At 40.5% G+C, this 22,714-nt stretch overlaps 2 protein-coding genes across 8 annotated transcripts; one reads left to right on the top strand and one right to left on the bottom strand.

Moving 5' to 3' along the window:
* Positions 1-3,244: 3,244 nt before the first annotated feature.
* Positions 3,245-15,895, bottom strand: hnrnpk (heterogeneous nuclear ribonucleoprotein K). 7 transcript variants are annotated; one of them, XM_085985299.1, is made up of 15 exons: positions 15,787-15,895; positions 13,152-13,275; positions 11,153-11,250; positions 10,929-10,985; positions 9,761-9,804; positions 8,787-8,859; positions 8,506-8,619; positions 7,792-7,920; positions 7,103-7,437; positions 6,300-6,357; positions 5,903-5,918; positions 5,743-5,810; positions 4,898-5,067; positions 4,148-4,221; positions 3,245-3,683 (listed from the first exon to the last, which is right to left on the bottom strand). In XM_085985299.1, the coding sequence occupies exons 2-14, from the start codon at positions 13,222-13,224 to the stop codon at positions 4,191-4,193; spliced, it is 1,266 nt and encodes a 421-aa protein (XP_085841425.1). In that variant the 5' UTR covers positions 13,225-13,275; positions 15,787-15,895; the 3' UTR covers positions 3,245-3,683; positions 4,148-4,190. The 7 variants fall into 7 exon arrangements, with proteins under 7 accessions (XP_085841425.1, XP_085841409.1, XP_085841414.1 ...); XM_085985283.1 differs by having other exon boundaries at positions 8,506-8,629; positions 8,788-8,859; XM_085985288.1 differs by having other exon boundaries at positions 4,148-4,216; positions 8,506-8,629; positions 8,788-8,859.
* A 334-nt stretch (positions 15,896-16,229) lies between these two features.
* Positions 16,230-21,123, top strand: rmi1 (RMI1, RecQ mediated genome instability 1, homolog (S. cerevisiae)). Its single transcript, XM_085985270.1, has 2 exons — positions 16,230-16,393; positions 18,970-21,123. The coding sequence occupies exon 2, from the start codon at positions 19,018-19,020 to the stop codon at positions 20,998-21,000; it is 1,983 nt and encodes a 660-aa protein (XP_085841396.1). The 5' UTR covers positions 16,230-16,393; positions 18,970-19,017; the 3' UTR covers positions 21,001-21,123.
* The last annotated feature ends 1,591 nt before the right edge of the window (positions 21,124-22,714 follow it).

Genomic DNA, 22,714 nt, shown 5'->3' with positions numbered 1-22,714 from the left:
ACACCACTGAACATCAAGCCATTGTTTCCTGTACTGTCATTGACCTCATCATCTCTGGAGATCTTCCCTACATTGCCTCCAACCTCATAGTCCCCCAATTCTGCACAGCCCGCTTCTACCTCCTTCCCAAGATCTACAAACAGGACTGCCCTGGTAGAACCATCGTTTCAGCCAATTCTTGCCCCACAGAACTGATGTCTATCTCGACTTTTTTTCTCCTTGTTCAGTCTCTTCCCACCTACAGCCACAACTGTTCTGATGCCCTCCACCACCAAGTTGCCAGGCCCTAACTCTCTCCTTTTCAACATGGACGTTCAATCCCTCTACACCTCCATTCCCCAAGATAGCCTGAGGGTCCTCTGCTTCTTTCTTGAACGGAGACCCAACCAGTCCCCATCCACCACCACCCGCCTGGCTGAACTTGTTCTCACATTGAACTTCTGGTTCGATTCTACTCATTTCCTCCAAATAAAAGGTGTTGCTATGGGTACCCATATGCTTCTTGGTTATGCCTGCCTTTTCAGTGCATCCGATAGGTCTTCCTTTTTCCTCAACCAAGGATTCCCCTCTACCATGGTTGATAATGCCCTTGACCTTGTCTGTCTCCAATTCCCCTCCCTCCCAGAACAATAGGGTTACCCTTGTCCTCACCTTCCACCCCTGCAGATCATCCTCTGCCATTTTCAAGGTGATGCCACCACCAAACACATCTTTCCCTCTCCCCTTTCAGCATTCCATAGGGACCGTTCCCTCTGTGACACCCTGGTCCACTATTCAGTCCCTTCCTATGGCACCTTCATGTGCAGGCGTGGGAGATGCAACGGCTGCCATTTTACCACCTTCCTTCCCACTGTCCAGGGCCACAAACACTCCTTCCAGGTGAAACAGCAATTTACTTGTACTTTCAATTTAGCACTGTATTCGCGGCAGATTGGGTGCTCATTTTGGGGAGCACCTCCAGTTAGTTAGCGTGAACCCGAGCTTCCAGTCTCCTGTCATTTTCATTCTCTGCCCCAGTTGCACCGTGGCCTCCTAAACTGTTCCAATGAAGCCCAACCTAAGCGCGAGGAACAGCACATCTTTGAATTAGGCACTTTACAGTCCCCATCGCTGTTGGTAATGCTATTCCCATTTGTACCTTCTCCAGTTTCTTCACATCCCATTACCATCCCCTTTTGCCCTGCGCCATCATCCCTTGTCATTTAATCTATCCTACCAGCAACCTTATCCCAGTTACATCTCAAAACTTATTCCAGCTCTGATGAAAAGGTCATTGACCTAAAATGTCAATTTTGTTTCACTCACCCCAGCTGCTCCCAAGTATATTCAGCATTATCTGATTTTAGTTCAGATTTCCAACATCCACACTATTCTGTTTTTGTACAACAGAAAATGGTTGTGATAGGCCTTCATTAATTCCCAGGACATCCTTGTAGGCATTCCTCAATATGATGAGAATTTTAAGTGAGGCAGCCCAGACTAATGGCTAATTTTAGCTTGTTTTTTCCATATTAGTGACATGAATAAGAGTTGTTCATTCTGTAGTTTATTTCCCACAAACAATTTCATTGAACGGTTGGTGTCTGACATTGCACCTTTCCAATCCTCAGTTCTATTCCAATACATACTTCCAGATCCAGCATCTTTCTCATGCTACAGTATGCAGAAGGCCTAAATGAAAGGCCTTCAAAGCAAGTGAAGGCACTGACTGGACATTCACGTGTGGGGGAAAAGGGCGTTAGATTGGCTGGCTCACTTGCTGACTAAAGCTTTAAAAATTAAAATGAAACAAGAAAAGGCTTATGATAAATGTTCACCAATTCAATAGAAAAGCCAGAGAAAACTGAAAAAGTAACTGAGAGGGGCAGAGTGTACAACACTTTAGAATTGGAGAAGTAGAGATCTTGGGAAGGTTGTATGAAGGGATTTTAAAAGAATTTTAAAGCAAGGCATTCTGGACAGATAAGGTAGGTCAGTAAGCACAGGGGCAATGGTGAACTGGACTTGCCGTGTTAGGATACGTGCAGCAGTTTTGAATGACCTTGTTTATAGGAGGCACACATGGTGATGGAGCAGGTCATTGGCAGCTAATCTCAGGGGCAAATTACTCCAAATCAGTGGCCAGGGGAAGGTTTGGATCAAAGACATTGGCAGCATCTTCCCACTTAACTGCTAAGCTATTTATAGAACACAGCACAGTTGTAGCTCAATTCCCAACACTTGGATGTCAAGGATTTACTAGGATGATGGTACCAGGGCTTAAAGACTTGCTACATGTAGAAACTGGGGTTGTTCCCATTAGAACAGAGATAGGCAAAGGAGTAGAGATGCTATTCTGACTTTCTACTAAGCACTGCTGCATTTGCACCCCCTCCCATCAAAATCCTTCACAAGCCCCATGTTGACTCAGACAGGTAGCTGCCCTGAACACCTGTGCTTGCCAACCTTCAGCTTCATTTACAGGTGCAGGTCAGTTGCATCAACTGTAAAAAGGTGTCAAACTCTAAACAAATTTCCAACACCATGAACCCTCCAATTCAATACAACTGAAACACTCACAGAAGTATCAAGTCCAAACCCTCAGTGCATAGGAGCTATATTATTGACAGCTGTGTGTGAAAGCTACTCCAGTCAAAGATAAGCTAATCTTTGGTTGCAATTTCAATTGAAGTGCCATGTGGTGTGACAAGAAAATGAAGCCATAAAGTTTACTTAATATCCAGACCAATAGCTCCATGGGAGAACTGCAGCCCTTATACAATGCTTCTTAAGTCACAGCTGCCAAATTCTTAGCTTTATAATGCAAAACTACTTATTTACAAAAAGTAGTCAATACATTCCAACTCCACACCTCTTATGGCAGTTTAACCAATTACAAGACACTAGACTTGTCCAAGTTTTTGTATTAGATCAATACCTAGTCCACTTCAAGGTTTAGCTACTCAAATACTCCAGACATCTTACACAGCAGTAGCAATTTGCATAGGTTACAGTGAAATGCTTAAAGGATCTCAGTGGAGACATTTGATAGTTCTTGAGCAAACTAGGGTAACATTAGAGTAATTAGTGGAAGACAATTCTTTGAGCAGAAGCAATTTCAGCTATCATTCCCAAAAAGGGGCCAAGTAGGGATAGGTGTCCATCCAGTTGACTTGCTAATCATTTAAATCAACTTATGCTCACTGTCAGCTCCTCAGCTAGCAACAGTATGAGGAATAAGCCATCCTCAAGCAAAATACACAAGTTTAGTTTACCTAGTTTATTTTAAAAACCATAAAATGTTCCTTACAAAACAAGATTGCATTCTGCACATTTACTGAATGGATCTGGCACATTTAAACTACCAGTACTATTGTCCATAAACAGTGTACATCTTAATGTTACCATAGTTACAGGAAAAACAATACAATAAACCACTTAAACATTTAGAACGAAACGTAAAACCCAGAATCCACTCTTATCACTGTTGGAAAATTCAAACTGTCTAAGCTGTGCTAAGGTTCACTAATTAAAACATTACAAATGATGAAAAGCAGAATATGATCTATGCTCCCAGTGTGATCTATGTAAGCAGAGGAATGTTGGCTCTTCAAACAAAAGCAGTGACAAAAAAGCAGCGATTTATTCCTTCAATCTTCTCCGCTTTTTTGTTTTACAAGAACTGCCCAGAGTACTGCCTCACACTGTGGAAGAAAGCACAGAATTAGATTTTTGAACACCAGTAATGCCCTTAAAATGCAGGCAGACGATAAATAAAAATGTCCCTTAGCTTACTTTGACCCAAACCGTTTCCCGATTAAATACACCAAAAATCAACCCCTACTTTTACATTTTACAAATTGGATGTTTTGCACTTGAGGAACTTTACTGCAACAGGTTTGCAAAATTCTCTTAATTCCATTACCTAGGTTTGGTCAGAACATACTTTCCAAAACCATTTAAATATAGAAAACTGTGCTTTCAATACATGCAATTAGAACAATTCACTAGTGCTGGGTCGAAAGTTTGATATTCTGAACTTCTAAAGGAAATCTTTGCCTTCAGAGGTCATCAGCAATATTGCACGCCCAATTGTAATTCCCCCAAATTCAATTCCCCAAACTGATCCTTTCCACCACCAAACAAAAACGTTCGCTACCAAACTGACCTTTTCTCGTGTGGAGCTGCGGTATCTGAACGCACGGGTCAGCTTAAGGGCGCAAAGCGGCTGCTGTAGCTGCACTGGGGAGAAACCAGGTAAAAAAAAAAATAAACTAATTTGACCAAACATTTTTTTTTTTCAAATGAATGTTCGGATGCAAGTGCAGATCAATTCGACCCAGCACTAAAATTTCAGTTAACCAAAGCTTGTGTATGCAACAGGACAGCACAGCATGGAATTGTATTTTTATTTAAGATAAACAGGAAATGGTAGATTGCTGTTGCAGAACTTGAGAATTAAACTTTTACTGAAAGTAAAGATTGAACACAACTTTCTGGAGAGGTATGATCTGCGCTATATGGCAGACTGTGATTTGTTGTCAATCCAACTGTCAAAAACAACAAAATCACTAGTCTTCCACACAGAACCAGACCACAATCAAGTTGATCTTCTATACTTCTCATTTTTAACATTAGAGCTAAATGAAGTCTCATTGGACAACATTAAAAACCAGTGATGGTGAAACTATCATTTAGGATTCATAAAAGGAATTTTTACAGACATTTAACAGCAGATACCATTTGTGTAATTAATTGCAATGCAAGTTTAAAATTTGTTCAAAAGGTATATCTCAGAACAATCAAAAATTTAAATGAAGCATGCTTAATAGTAATCACTACCTAGCAAGTGAAAGGGCAAGCAAAAAAAGGAAGTCAGTTCAGTTGCTACACAGTTCAAAACACCATTACTACTTGCCTATTCTGCAGCAGATACTGTGCATTCTGGATCTGGTCCTGTGTGCCTGTAATGGTGATGATACGATCCTCAGAGCCTTCAAGCGGTTCATCAATCTTGATGGATGCTCCAGATTCGTGACGGATTTGCTTAATTCTCTGACCTCCTTTACCAATTATAGAACCAGCCAGCTATTGCAAAGTACAAAATACAAAGTCAGAAATTCAATTCTGGTTGATAAATGTACAAATACCAATCTCTACACAAAGGTTTAGCACACTGCCCTATGTAGACACAAGGTAGCAACAGCCCACAAACAGTAGACAAATTAATCATGTGCCATTGGGTTGAAGGATGAATGTGCAAAGACTTGGATCAACACCCATCAGAAAGACAGCACTTCCTTTCAGTATTGTAACATTTGTAGTCATGACCTAGAAGACTCAACTTCTTAACCTAATCAAGTGTGCAACTATTGAGTCAAAGGGCAGTAACAATGCAAATCTAGAGGAAACCTTTAGTCCAACTTTAATGCATTAATTATGGTACAGTGTCCAAGTAACTCCTTGCGCTAACATGCCAGAACTACCTAGTAGGGAGGGATATACAAAGTTTCTACCGTAGCAAGTATACAGACAATTTATACTTCATTAAAAAGCAAGAATAATGAGAAAGCTCTTCCTTGAAATCAAGTCAAACAAGATTGACAGGTTTAATTATGATCCTGTCAAAACACTGAGCTGATTTGTTCTCTATTTTGCCAACTACTTTTAGCCTAGGCTGACTTCAAATCCCATTACTAAGCTTTTATCTAGCTTTGGGAAGCAAATACAAAACAGTATCTTAATTTTAACAACAAATCTTACATCTTTGGGGATTGTGACTTGTGTAGTAATGATTGGGCCTCCCAAATCTCCATATCCACCACGGCCACCTGCAAACCAAAATAAAAGTTACTCAAGAATTAAGAACTTAGCTCCCACTAAGAAAAGCAAAGGACTGAACACATTTTAAAGGCAAACTTACCATATCCAGAACCACTCTGTTCAAAGGGGGGGGGGGGGGGGGGGGCAGAAGGGACAAGAGAAAGCAGAACATTAATATTTCATTATGTAAAAAAAACTTCAATCATGCTCAACTCCATATCTAGCCATATTCAAACAGGATATCAAGCCTTCCAAATGACAAGACCTACAAAAGCTAGGCATTAGAATGTCAGTAGAGCAATGCATAAAAAAGACCTACAGGCAGTTGTTAGAATGTCAGAGCAATGAAAATGCAGGAGTCCAATTTGAGACCAGAAGCTCACATTTAATACATCTGTACTGGTTACTTGTTAGTCATAGGAGCTGGTGCACATTAGTTACTGAAGTTAGTTTTAATAATGCAAATTTTACAGAAGAAAAACTGTAGTTAGACTTACCATTCCATCGTAGCGTTCATTTATTCTGTTCCTGCCATAGAGAGTACGATCACGGTCACTACAATGAAATAGGAGCTATTTGTAAACACAGCAACTGTACCAAATCCAGACTACTTTGGTAAGTCAGGATGGTACAGCCTGTTGTCTAAATAGCAAATAGATCTGGAACTTCAATTCTACTTCCATTTAAATTCCTACTAGCTTATTATTCTTACCCCACAGCTGTTGGACAACAACTTTCAACTCTGAAGTTAAACTGGGGAGGGAGACTACCCCCACCCAACAATATTTATCTTGACCAGAATAGCCTCAACAGCCCTTACTATTCCAAGAAGAGTGTGGGTGGAAAAAAATTGCTCGTTTGAGACAATCCCATTGGGAAATTAAAATTTGGCAGATATTGCAGCCTTAACCATGGCTTTGGGGCCCCATTTCAAATTCAACCTCTTAGCCACACTCCATTTTGGACCAGTAAGTGAGCGCCTAGCATGCACTGATACTGTATCAACCAGTGCAATGTATCCACTCTGAATGCAATGTTTGTTCATTGTAATTCTACCTCCCACTGATACTTTATACAGCTAGCATTTGTGCTTAAATTCTCTTTTGCAGAAATAGAACCCTAAATACACCCCACAAACAATTCAAACAAGTTCAGAAAATTGTAAATTTCATAATTTGCACCAATTTACAATCATACGATTACCTTTACACCAGAGAACACATTGGTCAGTGGCCCTCAATCCTGAAGTCACTTTTCAGATTGCAAGTTACTGGTGGCAACACTTTAGTATCAAACTTACCCTCTGGGTGGAGGTGGGGGAGGGAGAACACGGCCACCTCTGCCACCTCTTCCAGCACGGGGCAGAGGTGGTGGACCCCTACGAGTTGGAGGGCTCATGTCATCATAAGCATCTCTTCTGGGTGGGGGCAAGGGCCGGCCACCTCTGTTTGGAAGGCCCATGGGACCCCTGCGCTCATATCCAGGCGAAGGAGGATGGGGTCCACCTCTGCCACGCATTTGAAAGGGAACAGGACGTCTTCCTCTGTCATCAAACATCATTGTAAAGCCACCATAATCGTAAGTTTCATCATAGAAATTCGGATCATATGGCTGTGCACGCCCTTTGACAGGAGACTGCAGACAATAAAAGACAATTATATTGCTAGCTGCTCACAAAGAATTTAAGCAGCTGCATAAAACATCCTTTGAAGTAAACATTTTTTTACATTGGTCAGATTTTGAGATGCAGTTTCCAAAGCAGGATCAGTAAATCCAATAGTAATTAGCAAGATGAGTCCTACATATTCAGAAATTTAAGATAAATCAATGTTGCTTTGTTAGCACACAAGGAATAAAGAGTAATCCTCTCATTACACCCTTCAGACATGCTACAAATGGTCAATCAGCAAACCAAACAATTTACACAAGAGTAGAATTTAAAAAAAATGTTGCTATGTTGTAAATGCAGATGGATGAAATAATACCCACCTCTGCCAAAAGTCCTAGGATAATCTTGATGCACTCAACCACTCTGTCAGGCTTTCCACCAAGCAGAACTACTCTATCAGTTGAATGAGGACAACATTCCTGGAACAGTTTAATAGTTGTCTGTGTGCTCTGGAATCAAGGAGGAAAATGTCAGTCTACTCTACTCCTTGTGCACAAAATAGCTTTTGAAATCAAACAATGTACAAAAGATTTAAAATAAAAACCAAAATGCTGGAGAAACTCAGGTCAGGCAGCATCTGTGAAGAGAGTTAACATTCCAGGTCGATGACCTTTCGTCAGAACAAAAGATTTAGATGGTTCAATATTAATTTGCTTGCTGTATCCCATGTACAGTGGAATTTCAGAGTTAGGAGCAGTGCAAACACAGCCCTGCCCTTCTCTATGGGTAGGTGTACAATAAAAGATGTGCCAGCTGTCATAGCTCTTCACACAAGACAACTTTTTGAAGGAGAATTGGCAAGTCCATCCATCCTGCTTACCCAGGGCAGCTTTAAAGCCAAATTTACATTAGTGAATCCAACAGCATGTGCTCTAGGCAGACATTTAAGTATATTGACAACAGCAGTGGGTTCCAGGGAACATGCATCCATTTATCTAACTAGCTAAAAAACACACTTCCCAGGAGCAAATCAATCAAGATTTCTTGCAGTAATTGCAAAATAAAAAAAGAGTTCAGAGGTAAAATCAACTTACCTCTCTTAGCTCCTTTATCTTTACTCCCTTGACACCAATGATACTTCCAGCCTGGCTCTGATGAACCAGCATTCTTAGTTCACAATCAAAATCCTTTCCTTTATAGTGTTGGTACTGTAGGGTCAAAAGTTCAACAACAAGAGTATAAAATTCTTGAACTGGATTACTTACTTCCTACTCTAATTTTAAAGTTAGAATTCTAGGTTGATTATATAGCTCAGTATGAGCAAGGCCATATTTCATTATCCCAACTAGTTACTAAAAACCCGAGCATGGCTCACCTCTTCCAAAGTTGGGATGATCTTCGATAATATATCTCCAATTGTTTCAATATCCGCATTTATACTCAATATGCTGCCAATTTTTTTTTAACCATTGATTTAAGGAGAAAGGAAACAAAACAAAGTGAGTAAGCCATTCATAGCATTTTGAAACAATGTGAACATTCTTAATACATACACATTAAAATTAAATTTTTACACAAGTATTTAGTAAAACCCCCATTATAAATATTTACTAATAAACATGCAAATTTAACTAATTAACATTTCAAATTAAGACAGCTTTGGAAAAAAAAATGGGTAACTGGAAGGGCTCAGATTAAGTGGGCAAGAAAAACGATGTATAGCTGAGAGCAGAAAGTGGAAAATTCATTCTTCCCCACCACCAGTAATTTGAGAAACCCCTGGAAATATATTAGCAATTTTGGCACACCTTCTCATAGGCAAAAAGCAGAAGAGGTATGTGAGTATCATGGAGAACAGTATTAAAAAAGGTGTTCGACAGAAATTTGGAGAAAAGTTAAGAAACTAGTTGTGGAAACAGCACTACTATGCCCCTGCAAGAAACCAAATACAAAAACAAAAAGACAAAAACAATGAGACAGAACAAATGAAAGTGGAGGGTGACAAAAGTTAGCTTGTAAGACTATGAATAGGCAATGTGGGGAGCAAGGTGGGCCACAAGGATAGTGCAAGAAAGACAGATTTAACAAATCATGATTTACAATGCAGCAAATATGCAACACTTGAAGCTGTGCTCCTTCCATTAAAATGAATTAGTTGATTTCTCTGGGTGGGCAACTCACGTAATAAAGACCAGCCACAAAAGACTTAATGGGGAAAATAGACAGAAAATAACTTGAAAACAGTACACTTTCTATAAGGGGCTACTAATTAATAACAACAAATTCAGGTTATATAGATACAATTCCTCGTTCTAATCAGGCAGTGAGTCATAAACTGTTGGGACATACCGCTCGGGGCCACTGCTGTCTGGGACTGATACACTGGCATTGTACTGCATTGGTCACAAAGGCGTTCGTGGTTGTTGGCATTGGGCAAGGGCATTCAGTGAAGTTCAGGTATTGGTGCCCATTTGGCATTTGAGCACATTATGGGCATAGCCAACCAGGGTATTCAGATGGGTGTTCAAGGGGCAGATGGGTCAACGTCATGATGGGCAACGCAGGGAACATGTCGATCCAGTACAAGGGCAACGGAGATAAATGGCCAAAAAAACAAGGAGAGGGAAGAGGGGGGAAAAGGAGTAAATTTTAATTGAATGATATTATAAAAATCTATTCTCATCACTCTATATATCCTCTGTACAGACTTCTGAAGACTCTACAACAATGGAGGCACTTCATAACTGCATTTTTAGAAAAAACAACAGTAGTTAATTTAAACAGTATTTCTCCTTATAACAAGGGAAATAAGTACATCAAATAATTATATACTTCTAAATGAAACTATTAACATTATACCTAAACTGCTACAGGGCATCTATTTTTGCTGGCTAATATAAAAATTAATTAACAATTCTGTTCAGCTTTATTTTCTCAAAACATTGCCTCCCTTCATCTATGGAAACATATATTTAACACTGTTCTATACCCAATTTCATATCAAGCATTCTTCTTTACATAAAGCAGTCTTTGTCCTTCATGTACATCTGTATAGCTGTTGGAAGAACAGATGGACATCTTTAAAAAAAAAAATTAAGTTCTGACTCTGGGATACTCTGTTGCACCAGCCACCTGCAATGTCTCCATTTAATATTTTAGTTCACAAAAAAATATGCTGCAATTAAGGATTGTTACACAATTATGGACACCTTACAAAGACACGAGACTATGATAAATTTAAAACGGAATCCTAGTGTTTAATAACATCTCCTCAGATCCAGCCCAGTCATAAATTGTAGAGATTATATGGTTTATACTCATTACAAATGGCTTTCGTAGTCCTCCCAGAACAGCATAATTAACTCATTTTAAAATATGTCCATAGTTTCACTGACTATCTAGCAATACATTCACAACTTAAATTTTTTTTGTAGAATTAGTCAACATGACAATTAACTTACTGGACAAAGTGCTAGATCTAAATAAATTTTAACCTACACTATAGATGTATACTCACGTCTGTACGCAAAGACTTGATATTTTTGCCACCTTTTCCAATCACTGCTCCAGCATTCTTAAAAACAAAAAAAATTCAATCTCTAAGCTACCTTCACCAAATCTTAATGCATCTATTTTCTACATTTTCATAGATTCTTTAAAATACACTTCAAGTACAGCAAATTAACCCATTTAAGTCTGCTCAGTCACCCTTTACTTGAAACCACAAAAAAGCAATCTCACCTTACTCTGCAACAGGAGCCGTAGTTCCACACACTGGTCATTATTCCGAGACCTCTTAAAGGCTTGTTCTCCATCATGGTCCTCAGCAGGACGTTTGCCTGAAAGTTTTGTGCGTTTTTAAAAAAATATCAAGTTTCATTTCATGCAAATGTTTTTGGCAAGCTATGTCTAGTTTCAGAGTAATCTCCCTAGAGCAACAGTTGGCAATTCAATTTTTCATTCTCACCCCATTTGGTACAACAACCTGGTAACATTTACTTATGATCTACAGTAACTATGCAATTCACCACTTCCCTTCCCCACTTACCTTCTGTGCATCATAAAAACTGGCTCAATAATCTAACCTGGAGAATGTACTTTGAACAATGTAATTTGCTCATGACAGCGATTACAGTATTTGTGATCAAATCATTCCTGGGAACTCTATTCAAAGTTGCTTAATTTAAGTTATTCTGCTAACTTTTAAAGTACTAAATTTCCACTTCTTTCCATCAATTCTAGTTATTGGATAATTCAGATTTTAGTGCAACAAGAATTGAGCACTAAATGCTGGAAACCAATTAATCAGCAGCTGTGGAGAGAACAAGTTAATTTCAGATGCAGACCCTTCTGCAAAACACATTAAATAGCCTGTTCTCTTCATGGGTGCTGACTGACCTACATCTGCAGTATCTTACTTAAACCTACTTTACACCAAACTTGAACATCTCACTAATTAGACAAACATATTTATCACTGAAAATGCTATACTGCTTCACAGAAGTGAAGAAATAAGCAATGCTGAGCCAAAGGAGATCTGACCAAAAACTTGCTAGATCTTAAGGACAAGGGGGGGGGGGGGGGGGTGGAAGTCTTTAGGGAGGGATTTCCACCTCATGGGACCTAGGCATTTGAGTGGGGTAAGAGAACAGATTGGGATGGGGAAAGCAGGAATCACAAGGACGTATGGCCAGAGGCATTTTGAACACAAGGATCATTAAATGTGAAGCACAATTAACCAGGAGCCAATGCAGGTCAGCAAGCACAGGACTGATGGGCAAGCAGGATCTGGTGCAGGGCAGAAGGCAGTTTGGACAAGCTGAAATTTATTAAGAGGGTGAGCAGTCAGCACTGGAGTAAGTCTGGAACTTAAGACACAAAAGTTTTGGTGGGCTGACATGGGAGATCTGAGACAAAACCGGTCTGTGACCACATGCCTCTGGGTGATACCATGGTGCAGCATGTAGAAACAGAATGATTTAGATTCTGAAGGTGATGGCAGAGGTGGAAAAAGATGTTCTGGCTACAATTGATAGGCAAGAGTTGAATCAAGCAAAGGAAATCGCATGGAGATGGGGTGGGGGTTGTTGGAGGACAACAGCATAGTCAACCATGTTGAGGATGGATAATGTACCACGGCACTCAAAGTTGCCGGTGACGATTTTGGGCCTTTAAATTGTTGGGAGGAGCAGAAACCTCATTGGATTATGTAAAATGAGCTGCAGGACAGATTGTTATGATCTGGGAGATAACACACATTCAAGGACCTTGGAGACAGAGTGGGACAGTTAGCAATGGGATGGGGCAGCCAACTGACTAAACTGGAAGAGGGAGATGAGGAAATAGCCTTTAGTGATTGAAATGGGCAAACACATTTGTTAGCAATGCTTTGGTCTCTACCCCATCCATTATAGGGTTTGCACTACCCAATTTCCTCTCCTTACACACACACACACTGAGCATGGAGGTGGCATTCCCAGCCTTCATTGACAAACCAATAAGGTTTTTGTTTAAGACTGCTCTGTAAAACAACACTGATGAAGTAAAATGTATACATTATCAATCTATTAAAAAGAAATCCAGCGAGATCAAAAAGTTCATAACATTAAAATATCTAAGCAAACAAAACATTGAGGGCCACTAAAAAAACTAAGCAATATTCTTGTGCCAGTTTTCAAACAGCCCTTAAAGGAGCAGCTAAATATTACAATATAAGAAATGCAAGAAAAGCAAAACATACAAGAACCAGGGCTAAGACTACTACCGTTGGTCTCTGGGCTGTTATACTTGATGTCTTGCTGATCAGTCTCCATTTTAAGTGTCAAGAGCTGCGAAGAATATGCAAAACTTGATATGCAGCTAGTCTGTAAGACAAAATTTTTTCCTACAATTAAATGAAACTACTCATTTGTTGTATAAACCCAGTGACTCAATTATCCACTAATACAAAAGGACAGTGAACTATTTGTGGCCATAACAGCTAATTAATACTTACCTGGATTTTACAAAAACAGCTTATTCCAAATAATTCAACTATTCAAACAGTACAATTCAACAACAAAGCAGCAAATTATTGCTAAAAATTTGAATTAGCAGATAATTCACGTTAAGAAACTTTGAATTAAGAGCCCTCTCGTAAAAGTGACCCAAAGTCACAGTGAAAACTTCAGCTCCATCAGTTCAATTTATACTCGTTCCCCTGCCCAAATTATGAGACCCAATCTTTTCTTGTGCAACAAATTCATAGAAACCGCTTAGCACAGTCCCTATTAACACCTCACTCGCACAAGTGGACCAGCTGGAGTACAAAAACTAGAGGTTCAATGTACGATGCAGTGATCATTGAACCATGTGGCAGTAGTCATCAGTTAACTATCCAGCAATTTTGAAGAAATAAAATTTCTACCATTCAACTCAGCACCTCTGGAATGCTTAAAATATTTGATCAGGAACACTTGCTCAATATACATTATCATTTTAGCAGTAAATTTACATTTTGCTCCAATTTGTATTGCTTAATTCTTAATGATCAGAAAATACATGATCATCCAACGTTAAATAAGCCTAGACTGATAAAGTCTGGAAGTGTGCAACATGCAATTCTTCCACAGCAAAAAGGCACTAATTGGCATTAAATTGTAAATTTTGCTCAGAAGAACCACTGTGGCAATTTCACACTGGTACAATAGGGGCACACTTCCAACAATCAAATTATTTCCCTGTTAAATTATTTGACTTATGCCAATAACCGACACTGTGGCTTGAGCATGTAAGCTACTGAACACCAAAATCAAAAATGATCGCGGTTTGCATTTGTCAGTCACAGCCATGTGGAAAAAAAAAATCACGCATTGATCTCTTGCACTATTTCGCATTTATCTGTGGCAAAGTTGGGACAAATCCTGTACAAGCCCTCAACCTTAACTCATCCCCCAGCATTGTTCGCCAGTGACCTCCAAAAACTATCAGCCGACTCTGAACCCATACTAAGGCCCACTCACCTATCATACTGTTCCGTGGATGTCTAATGCTGTACTACTCTGTACTGATCAGCACAAACAATGCACTTAACCTGTAAACCTAATTTTCCTCTTTGGCTTGCTGGCCATTTTGCCTCAAGGAATTGGGACTTTTTTTGGATTAAAAAAAAGTGTTACATAAAACGTCCACAGGCTCAATAAAAAGAGCTTTCAACCAACATTGGGTGTCATAGTAACTCACTAATGCTGAATCGGCTCAGGCTGATGGGCACCTTAAAAGTCCTATTTCAGCCTTTCCGAAGTATCAGACCTATCGAACACATCGGGTATTAACACAATAGGGGGCACGTGTAAATTTAAGCCCATCTTAAATACGAAGGAACACGTGCGCGAAACAAAACCCTAAAGGCGCGTGTCGGATTAAACTCGAGCGCCTCCACGAAGCAAGCGGAGCGGGAATACCTCAGAACCTGCAATATACAAGTATGGCAATTATTAAACAGCACGACAGGAAATTAATGGCGTTATCCTAACAGTCGCTTCTAACAACACGAGGACTCGGCCAAGTCGGAAACGAAAAAAAAAACACGCCGCGGCGAGAACCTCCGCCATTTCAGGCATTGTCTCAGGAGGGAATGGGGGAGAAATGCCTGCTGAAATACATGTGCTACCCCGACTGCCGCCGCCTGTACTGTACCACCTTAAAATGGCCGATGCTATGATGCAGCGAAATGTGCCGAGCGGACGATTGCCGGCGCGAGCTGGCTGAGCTTCGGCTCGAGCCGCGGGCACGTGACCGCCGCTCGTCCCCTCGCTAACAGAAGGTGGTGAAACTTGAAGGGGGTCCAGAACCCAGCACTCTTTGAGAACAACCGTCTCTAAAATGGCGGCGCGGCGCACACGGCAAGAGACTCACAATCGATCGCCTCTTCCTTTTCAGCGAGGGGAGGGCAGATAAAACCCTGCCGCCATTTATCCCGTGACTCGACAAAGGGGAAGAGCCTACAAACGACGACAGCAGCCCTTCAGATAAAGGCCGCAACACACCCGACACGCACTAGGCCCGCAATCTTGGTGCGCGCTATTGTTACCTAAGATTTTTTTTTGGTGGGTGGGTTCATTCGAATTGGAAAATTTAAAAAAAAATTGTATTTTCACGATTTTACGGTATTCCAAGTAGCCGAGAAAATAAGAGATCGGTCAAATAAAAATGTCTTCCACATCCGTCTCCCAACTTCCACAGCATCGACGAAACGCGCGCCTTACAATAGAGCTTGGCACATTTTTTTTTAAAAAAAAACTTAATATTTCTTCCCTTCTGTCGACTATGAGCGCAACATTTTTAAAAAGCACGAACAATTCGAGTACGGTGGGCAAATAGGACCCGATACTTACTAAAGCTAACGGCTGCGTAGACGATCCGAGCTTAGCTTTAAACACAAGCGAAGCAAAATGGATCGCTCTGGTGTGGCGGCGAGCGTTTTACCCACAAGCGCCAGCGTGCGCATGCACCGCCCACCTCCCCGCGCTCACCAGCTGATTGGTCCAGAACCGAATCCTGCCCACAAACCGATGACGTAACCGGAGACATGTCTCGTTACCATTCGTCAATGTGCGTGTCAATCAAAAACGTCACAGAGGCCGCACTGTCGTCGTTATCTTTTTATAATTTATTATATATATAATAAATACATGCTTCCTTCTGAGATTCTTTGCGTGATTTTTTTTTAAACTGCTCATTATCATGCTGACATTAAGAAATATCGTCTACTGTAGTTTTTATTTTGTATATTTTTTGTGAAGAACAAACCATTCTTAAACAACGAACAAACGGTGAAGACTTGTGCGATATCGCGATATTTGGACGCGTCGTGTGGTTGGCGCGCAAATTTCTTACGTTCTGGAAAAATGCAGTTGCTGCAAATGGAAGAAGGAGCCACAGTCAGGGGACGGGAGTCGGGTACCGTAAACTGATATACATTGGTGGGAATTTTAGTATCTGGTTAGTATTGACCGTTAAAGCAGGATAGGAAAATACTGCGCGAATGTGGCTTTAGTCTAATGAAGCTTTACTCACTGGGCCTTTAATAAATGGATATGAGATCCAGCAGGTTGTATCGCAATGTGGGTTTAAATACTTTCCACTGCAAATTATAATGGTACCTAGAGTGGCGTGTTCTAAACATACAGCATAGGTGCAGTGCATTCTACGGCCGTCAGCTACTACCACATCTTTTTAAAAGTGCATTTTCTTAATTGGCTTCTTTTTGAAACTAGCTCCCTATATGAAAACAAAATGTCAGGCAACATCTGTTTCTTTTTCAGATTCCTAGCATCCACAGTATTTTGCTTTTGTTCCTTGTATCATTAGGTTTTATAACGTTTGTTATTAAGATCTGCGTGTTGTGAAAATATTTATAAAATTTTTGATGCACCATATGATCAATTAACCGACTTTCTTAAAAATACACGGGACCTGAACTTTTGAAAGTGTTGGTGGTTTGTATTTAAATGTCACTGGCAACAGCTGGAACAATACTGGAAGTAGTATGAAATTGGACGAGATTGCAGCATTAGGTATGGGGCAAGGTCATGGAGGGTCTTGCAGTAGAGTGTAAGGATTTTGAATTGAATACATTATGGGACTGGGAGATGCCATGGGGTAGAGTTTCATCTTTACTGCCAGACAGCAAGCATTGCATGTACAGAAAGCTGAAAGGAAAATCATGCCAGGAGTATTGCACTTTGGTAATGGAATCCGTCTGATTTTTCTTAGATTGAAATTCGGATAGGTTCTGTAAGGGATGTGCGATCCTGCCATCACCCGCAATATTTTCCTTTCTGCCCAGGCGATGCTTAATGACCAAAGAGTTTAAAAAAAAACAAAATCTATCCCAATAGGCTAGTAAGTTCAGGAGTGATGGGTGAGTGGGATAATGTGGGAGTGTGACAGGATATGTGCAACAGAGTTGTTCTCCCTTATGGACCTGTTTTTGTATCAACCCCTCAGCCCAGCTATCGAGGGGGGTATTAGACCATGCCTGCAAATCTGTTAACAGGAATAGCAGAAAAAGTGAAATGCCCTGAAAGAGTAAAGTTTTACTCAAATTGAAATGAGTAATATTAAAAAAAAAAAATATGAATTAGGCGGTTCTGTAGTGGTCCATCAAGACAGGAGAGATGTTAAAATTGGGACTATCTCATTGTAAAATATCATTTTGGTGCGACACTGATGATTACACAACAGCGTGTTGAAAATGTCCGAAGATGCCGCAGGGACTAACAAGGCAAGGGAATACACAATGAATGGTAAGACCTTAGGAAAGACAGAGGATCAGAGGGACCTTGGTGTGCATGTACATAGATCCCTGAAGGCAGCAGAACAGGTGGATAAGGTGGTTAAAAAGGCATATGGGATACTTGCCTTCATTAGTCGAGGCATAGAATATAAGAGCAGGGAGGTTATGATGGAGCTGTACAAAATGCTGGTAAGGCCACAGCTGGAGTACTGTGTGCAGTTCTGGTCGCCACACTATAGGAAGGATGTGATTGCTTTGGAGAGGGTGCAGAGGAGATTTACCAGGATGTTACCTGGGCTGGAGTGCTTCAGCTATGAAGAAAGACTGGACAGGCTGGGGTTGTTTTCCTTGGAGCAGAGAAGGCTGAGGGGGACCTGATTGAGGTGTACAAAATTATGAGGGGCATAGATAGGGTAGATAGAAAGGAACTTTTCCCCTTAGTAGAGGGGTCAATAACAAGGGGGCATAGATTCAAGGTAAGGGGCAGGAGGTTTAGAGGGGATTTGAGGAAAAACTTTTTCACCGAGGGTGGTTGGAATCTGGAACTCACTGCCTGAAAGGGTTGTAGAGGCAGGAACCCTCACAACATTCAAGAAGCATTTGGATGAGCACTTGAAATGCCATAGCATACAAGGCTACGGACCAAATGCTGGAAAATGGGATTAGATTAGACAGGGCTTGGTGGCCGCGATGGGCCGAAGGGCCTCTTTCTATGCTGTATAACTCTTTGACTCTAAAATGACCAAATCCAATAAAGGGACAGACACTGTGCCATGGAGGGAGAGGCGTTTGAAAACTTAATTTAAAAGATAATTTTTTAAACTTTGAAAGGTTACAAAGCTTGTGGTGTGAAACGAGTAATTTGAGTGAGGCCAAGGAATTTAAATTCAATGTGGTGGGAACATATATATTAGCTAATATATATCAGCAAGGATGGTGCAAATGAGATTTAAAAGAAAGAACTTGCATTTATATACCACCTTTCATGAGTCTGACCTCAAGATGCCCCAAACACTTTACAGCCAATGAAGTACTTTTGACATGCAGTCACCATTGTAATGTTTAGTATGGAGACAGGATATGGGCAGATGCGTTTTGGGCATGTTTCCATTTCAGGCTGTCAAATAAATGTTCTCAAGTTACGTGGCTCTGTAGGCTACTATGAGCATTGACTTTACAAAGCATGCTAGACTGAAGACCAAATACCTATGAATAGGGCATTAAAATACAGCAACTAATAGTAAAAACAATGTAAATATATTTTTCTGTGATTCTTTAGGTTTCATTACGGCGTTTAAGACCATTAAATGAAACTTAGAAAATTTAAATGATTTCTGCAAGAGTAGAAACTTGGCTGGAAGCAACATGGCACCTCAAAGTTCCTTCACATTGGCTTCAAGCATGTTTGGAGTGGATTCAACAGGAGAACCAAGGTGCTGCTTTAACACAGGCACACATCAACAAACAAGTTTTTGAGCAATGGCTTCTTACTGACCTCCGAGATCTGGAGCACCGAATTTTGCCAGATGGAATCTCAGAAACGCACAAGAATGAGCTCAGTGGATTTTACTGCTTGCAGATTGATTCATTAGTTGATGTCAGTCAAGCTGCGTACAGCCAGCTGCAAAAAATCAGGGGAAAGGACACCACTAATGAACAAGTGACATCAACACAAATATCCCAGCGGTCTTGGGAAGCAAAACCAACCCGAATGTTGATGCTGCAATTAACAGATGGAGTCCAGGAGCTCCAAGGTATGGAGTACCAGCCTATTCCTGCTCTTCATAGCAGCCTTTCACCGGGCACAAAAATCCTGTTGCTGGGTAATATTGCCTGCCGGTTAGGACTTCTGCTGCTTAAAGCTGAAAATGTGAGGGTGCTTGGGGGTGAAGTGGAGTCCCTTGTGGAAGAAAACTCCCAAGAGAGAATACTTGCAAGGTTAATTGGAGAACCAGATGACGCTGCTGTAACTCGAGTGAATAATAATCAAAATGCAGCTGAAAAGACTGATGGGATGCCTCCGTTTTTGGGACCTTCAGATGATGAGCTGTTGGCTGGTTTTGATGAAGATGATCTGTTTTTAGATCCCAGGATGGATTCTGAAAGTGGGTATGGTAGTAAAATTGGCACTTCAAGCAGTATCTTGAGTTGCACACAGCCTCCAACCAGTGCTCTAGGTAGCAGATGGCAAAGTATGGAGTTCCAGACTCCACAAATGTCTAGAGAATTTCAAAGTGAAAATAGAGAAATATTCGATTCTAACGATGAAGACTTTGACGAGTTTCCCTTGGGTGAACTGGATGACGATTTGTTCTTGCAGGGTGAAAGGAATGCAGAAATTGAACTCAATGCAGCAATGAGCCAGTCCCCAAAATCTCTTTCATCCTTAGTAGAGGAACCGCAGAGAAGTAATATGAAGCCTGTTGCTGCAGTAGCAGCAAACACCAGATCCAGTCCATTCCAAGAGCAAAATGTAAAAGCTGCTGATAACACTTCTGGCTATAGATTACAAAGCCAAGCTAAACTTTTTGGAAGTGGCATATATACTGAAAATGCAGGGCCAAGTTCCATGCTAAGTAACTTAAATGCTCAAGAATCTCACAATTCCCTCAACAAGACAGGCATTAACTCTGTTGAAAGAAGAAATAATACAAATATTCTCACTATGGAGCTGGAAAGTAAGCAGCTTAAATCTTTAGTGCCGTATGAGCCCTTTGACAGTAGACCGACGCGTGTCACCAGTCCTGAAAATATGTGCGCTATGTCTGAAGTAATTCCAAGCTCTTCCAACAATGGAGGTCGTTCTCATCAAGCCTGTGTGAAAATAAGCAATATAAATGGAAGAAAATCCAACAATGGTTCTGTAGAATTGAATTCTCCACCGTTTACATACCTAAATATTCTCTTAGATAAGAAACCTGATGTAATAACTGTGGTACAAATCAAAGGCTTCATTGTTACTTTACTGGACAAACTCACAAGTAATGGTGGTCTGTGGAGTATTAAAGCTAGAATATCAGATGGTACTGCCTACATGGATGTAGAACTTAGTGATGATATTTTGAGAAGCATGATTGGCTTCTCAGTGGCAGAAATGAGAGTCACAATAAAATGTCCGAACCGGCAGCAAGAGGTAACTGCGGGGCTGCAGAAATGCCAGAAGGAGTTAGTGGACCTTTGTTGTCTAATGACAATTGAATTTAACCCAGCTATTACTACTAGAGTTTTGACTCTCCACGAAGTAAGTGTAGAAGATCTGCAGGATTTAGAACGTCGTGTACATGAAGAAAGGATTGTGTTAGATAATTAAACAACCTGATTTTGAGACTTTTTTGCTGTGTGCTCTTGCGTTACAGATTTGGAAGATTTTTTTTAATCATATGAAAAATACATGTATACGTTTAACTTCTGAAAAATAAACAATTTTTTAATATTTTCAATTTCTTCATTGTTAAACTTCAAGCAGGCTAGACTTCATCCTGTAGTTTGATAAGAGTCTTTAATGTTTCAGCAGATATGAGAACACTCGAATCATAGAAATTACCAGCACAGAAGGAGGGTATACTGCCTATTGTACCTGTGCTGGCTCTGAGTGCTTGAGCTATCCATTTAGATCTATTTCCCTGCCCTTTCGCTATCCATTTTTAAATTTTTCTTTTTCAATTACTTGTCTGTTAACCTTTTATCAAGCTATTCTTTTATTTTGGTTGGGCATTTGCTCTGTAAAACAAGTTTCTCCTAACCTTTCTTTTAATTATTTTGGTGATCTTAAATTTATGCTCTCCAGTTAGCAATTCACTGACCAGTAGAATTAGATTTTCCCTGTTTGCCTTATCAAAACCTATTATAACATCTCTAATGGAAAACGTCCCAGATCCTCCATCCTCTCCTCACTGATATTATCTTTGCGAATCTGTTTTGTACTCTGTCCATAACCTTACCAGCCTTCCTAAAGGCAGGCGTGCCCAAAACTGGACACAATGACAAAGAAAGACTTGCATTTATACAACGCCTTTCATGACCTCCGGACATCCCAAAGTGCTTTACAGCCATTGCAGTACTTTTGAAGTGTAGTCACTGTTGTAATATAGGAAACGAGGCAGCCTATTTGCGCACAGCAAGCTCCCATAAACAGTAACGTGATAATGACCAGATTTTTTTTAACTGTTGATTTGAGGGATAAATATTGGGCAGGACACTGGGGATAACTCTCCTGCTCTTCTTCGAAATAGTGCCATAGGATAGGATCTTTAACATCCACCTGAGAGAGCAGACAGGGCTTTGGTTTAACGTCTCATCCGAAAGATGGCACCTGCAACAGTGCAGCATTCCTCAGCACTGCACTGGAATGTCAGCCTAGATTTTTGTGCTCAAGTCTCTGGCGTGGGACTTGAACCCACAACCTTCTGATTCAGAGGTAAAAATGCTACCCACTGAACCACAGCTGACAAAAGTTGATCTTGCTGCTAGCAGAGAATGGGAATATGAATCAAACCTGAGACATTCTGGTCTGTTATTTAGCGGGAAGTCCTCTAGTGTGTTCAACCTTGACGGTGTTCTGCACTATGTTTTACTCAGAACTTGATTTCTTTTGGGCTCATTTGGTTTTGTTCCTGATTATCAGTCCATTGTTAATCCCTCTCACTCTACATTATTGATACCACTCTGGCTAATCCCTTGATTGTTTTTCTAGTCTCTGCCAGTTTTATGTCAATCACACTTATACCCTGATTATTTTTATGACCATCCTGCACTCATGCTAGAGCTTTTGTTACAATAGGTGATTGTCCTACCAAAGCAAACTGGATTAGGACTCATTTGGTGGTCCAGAAATTCAATAATGCTGCAATTCAGAAGGAGGCCAGTTGGCCCATCGTGCCTGATCCGACTCTTTGAAAGAGCTATCCAATTAGTCCCACTCGCCGGCTCTTTCCCCACAGAACTTCAAATTCTGATTTTTATTTGCTTGTTTGTTGATTTATGGTAGTGTTGAGATACCACGGCAAACGTGGGAGTCGAGACCA

This window comes from Somniosus microcephalus, chromosome 1 (genome assembly GCF_052327205.1).
Source record: "Somniosus microcephalus isolate GS21.2 chromosome 1, FLI_Smic_1.0, whole genome shotgun sequence".
NCBI lineage: Eukaryota > Metazoa > Chordata > Chondrichthyes > Squaliformes > Somniosidae > Somniosus > Somniosus microcephalus.
The sequence above is the reverse complement of the archived record's forward strand: the minus strand, read 5'-3'. Positions and strand labels throughout refer to the sequence as shown.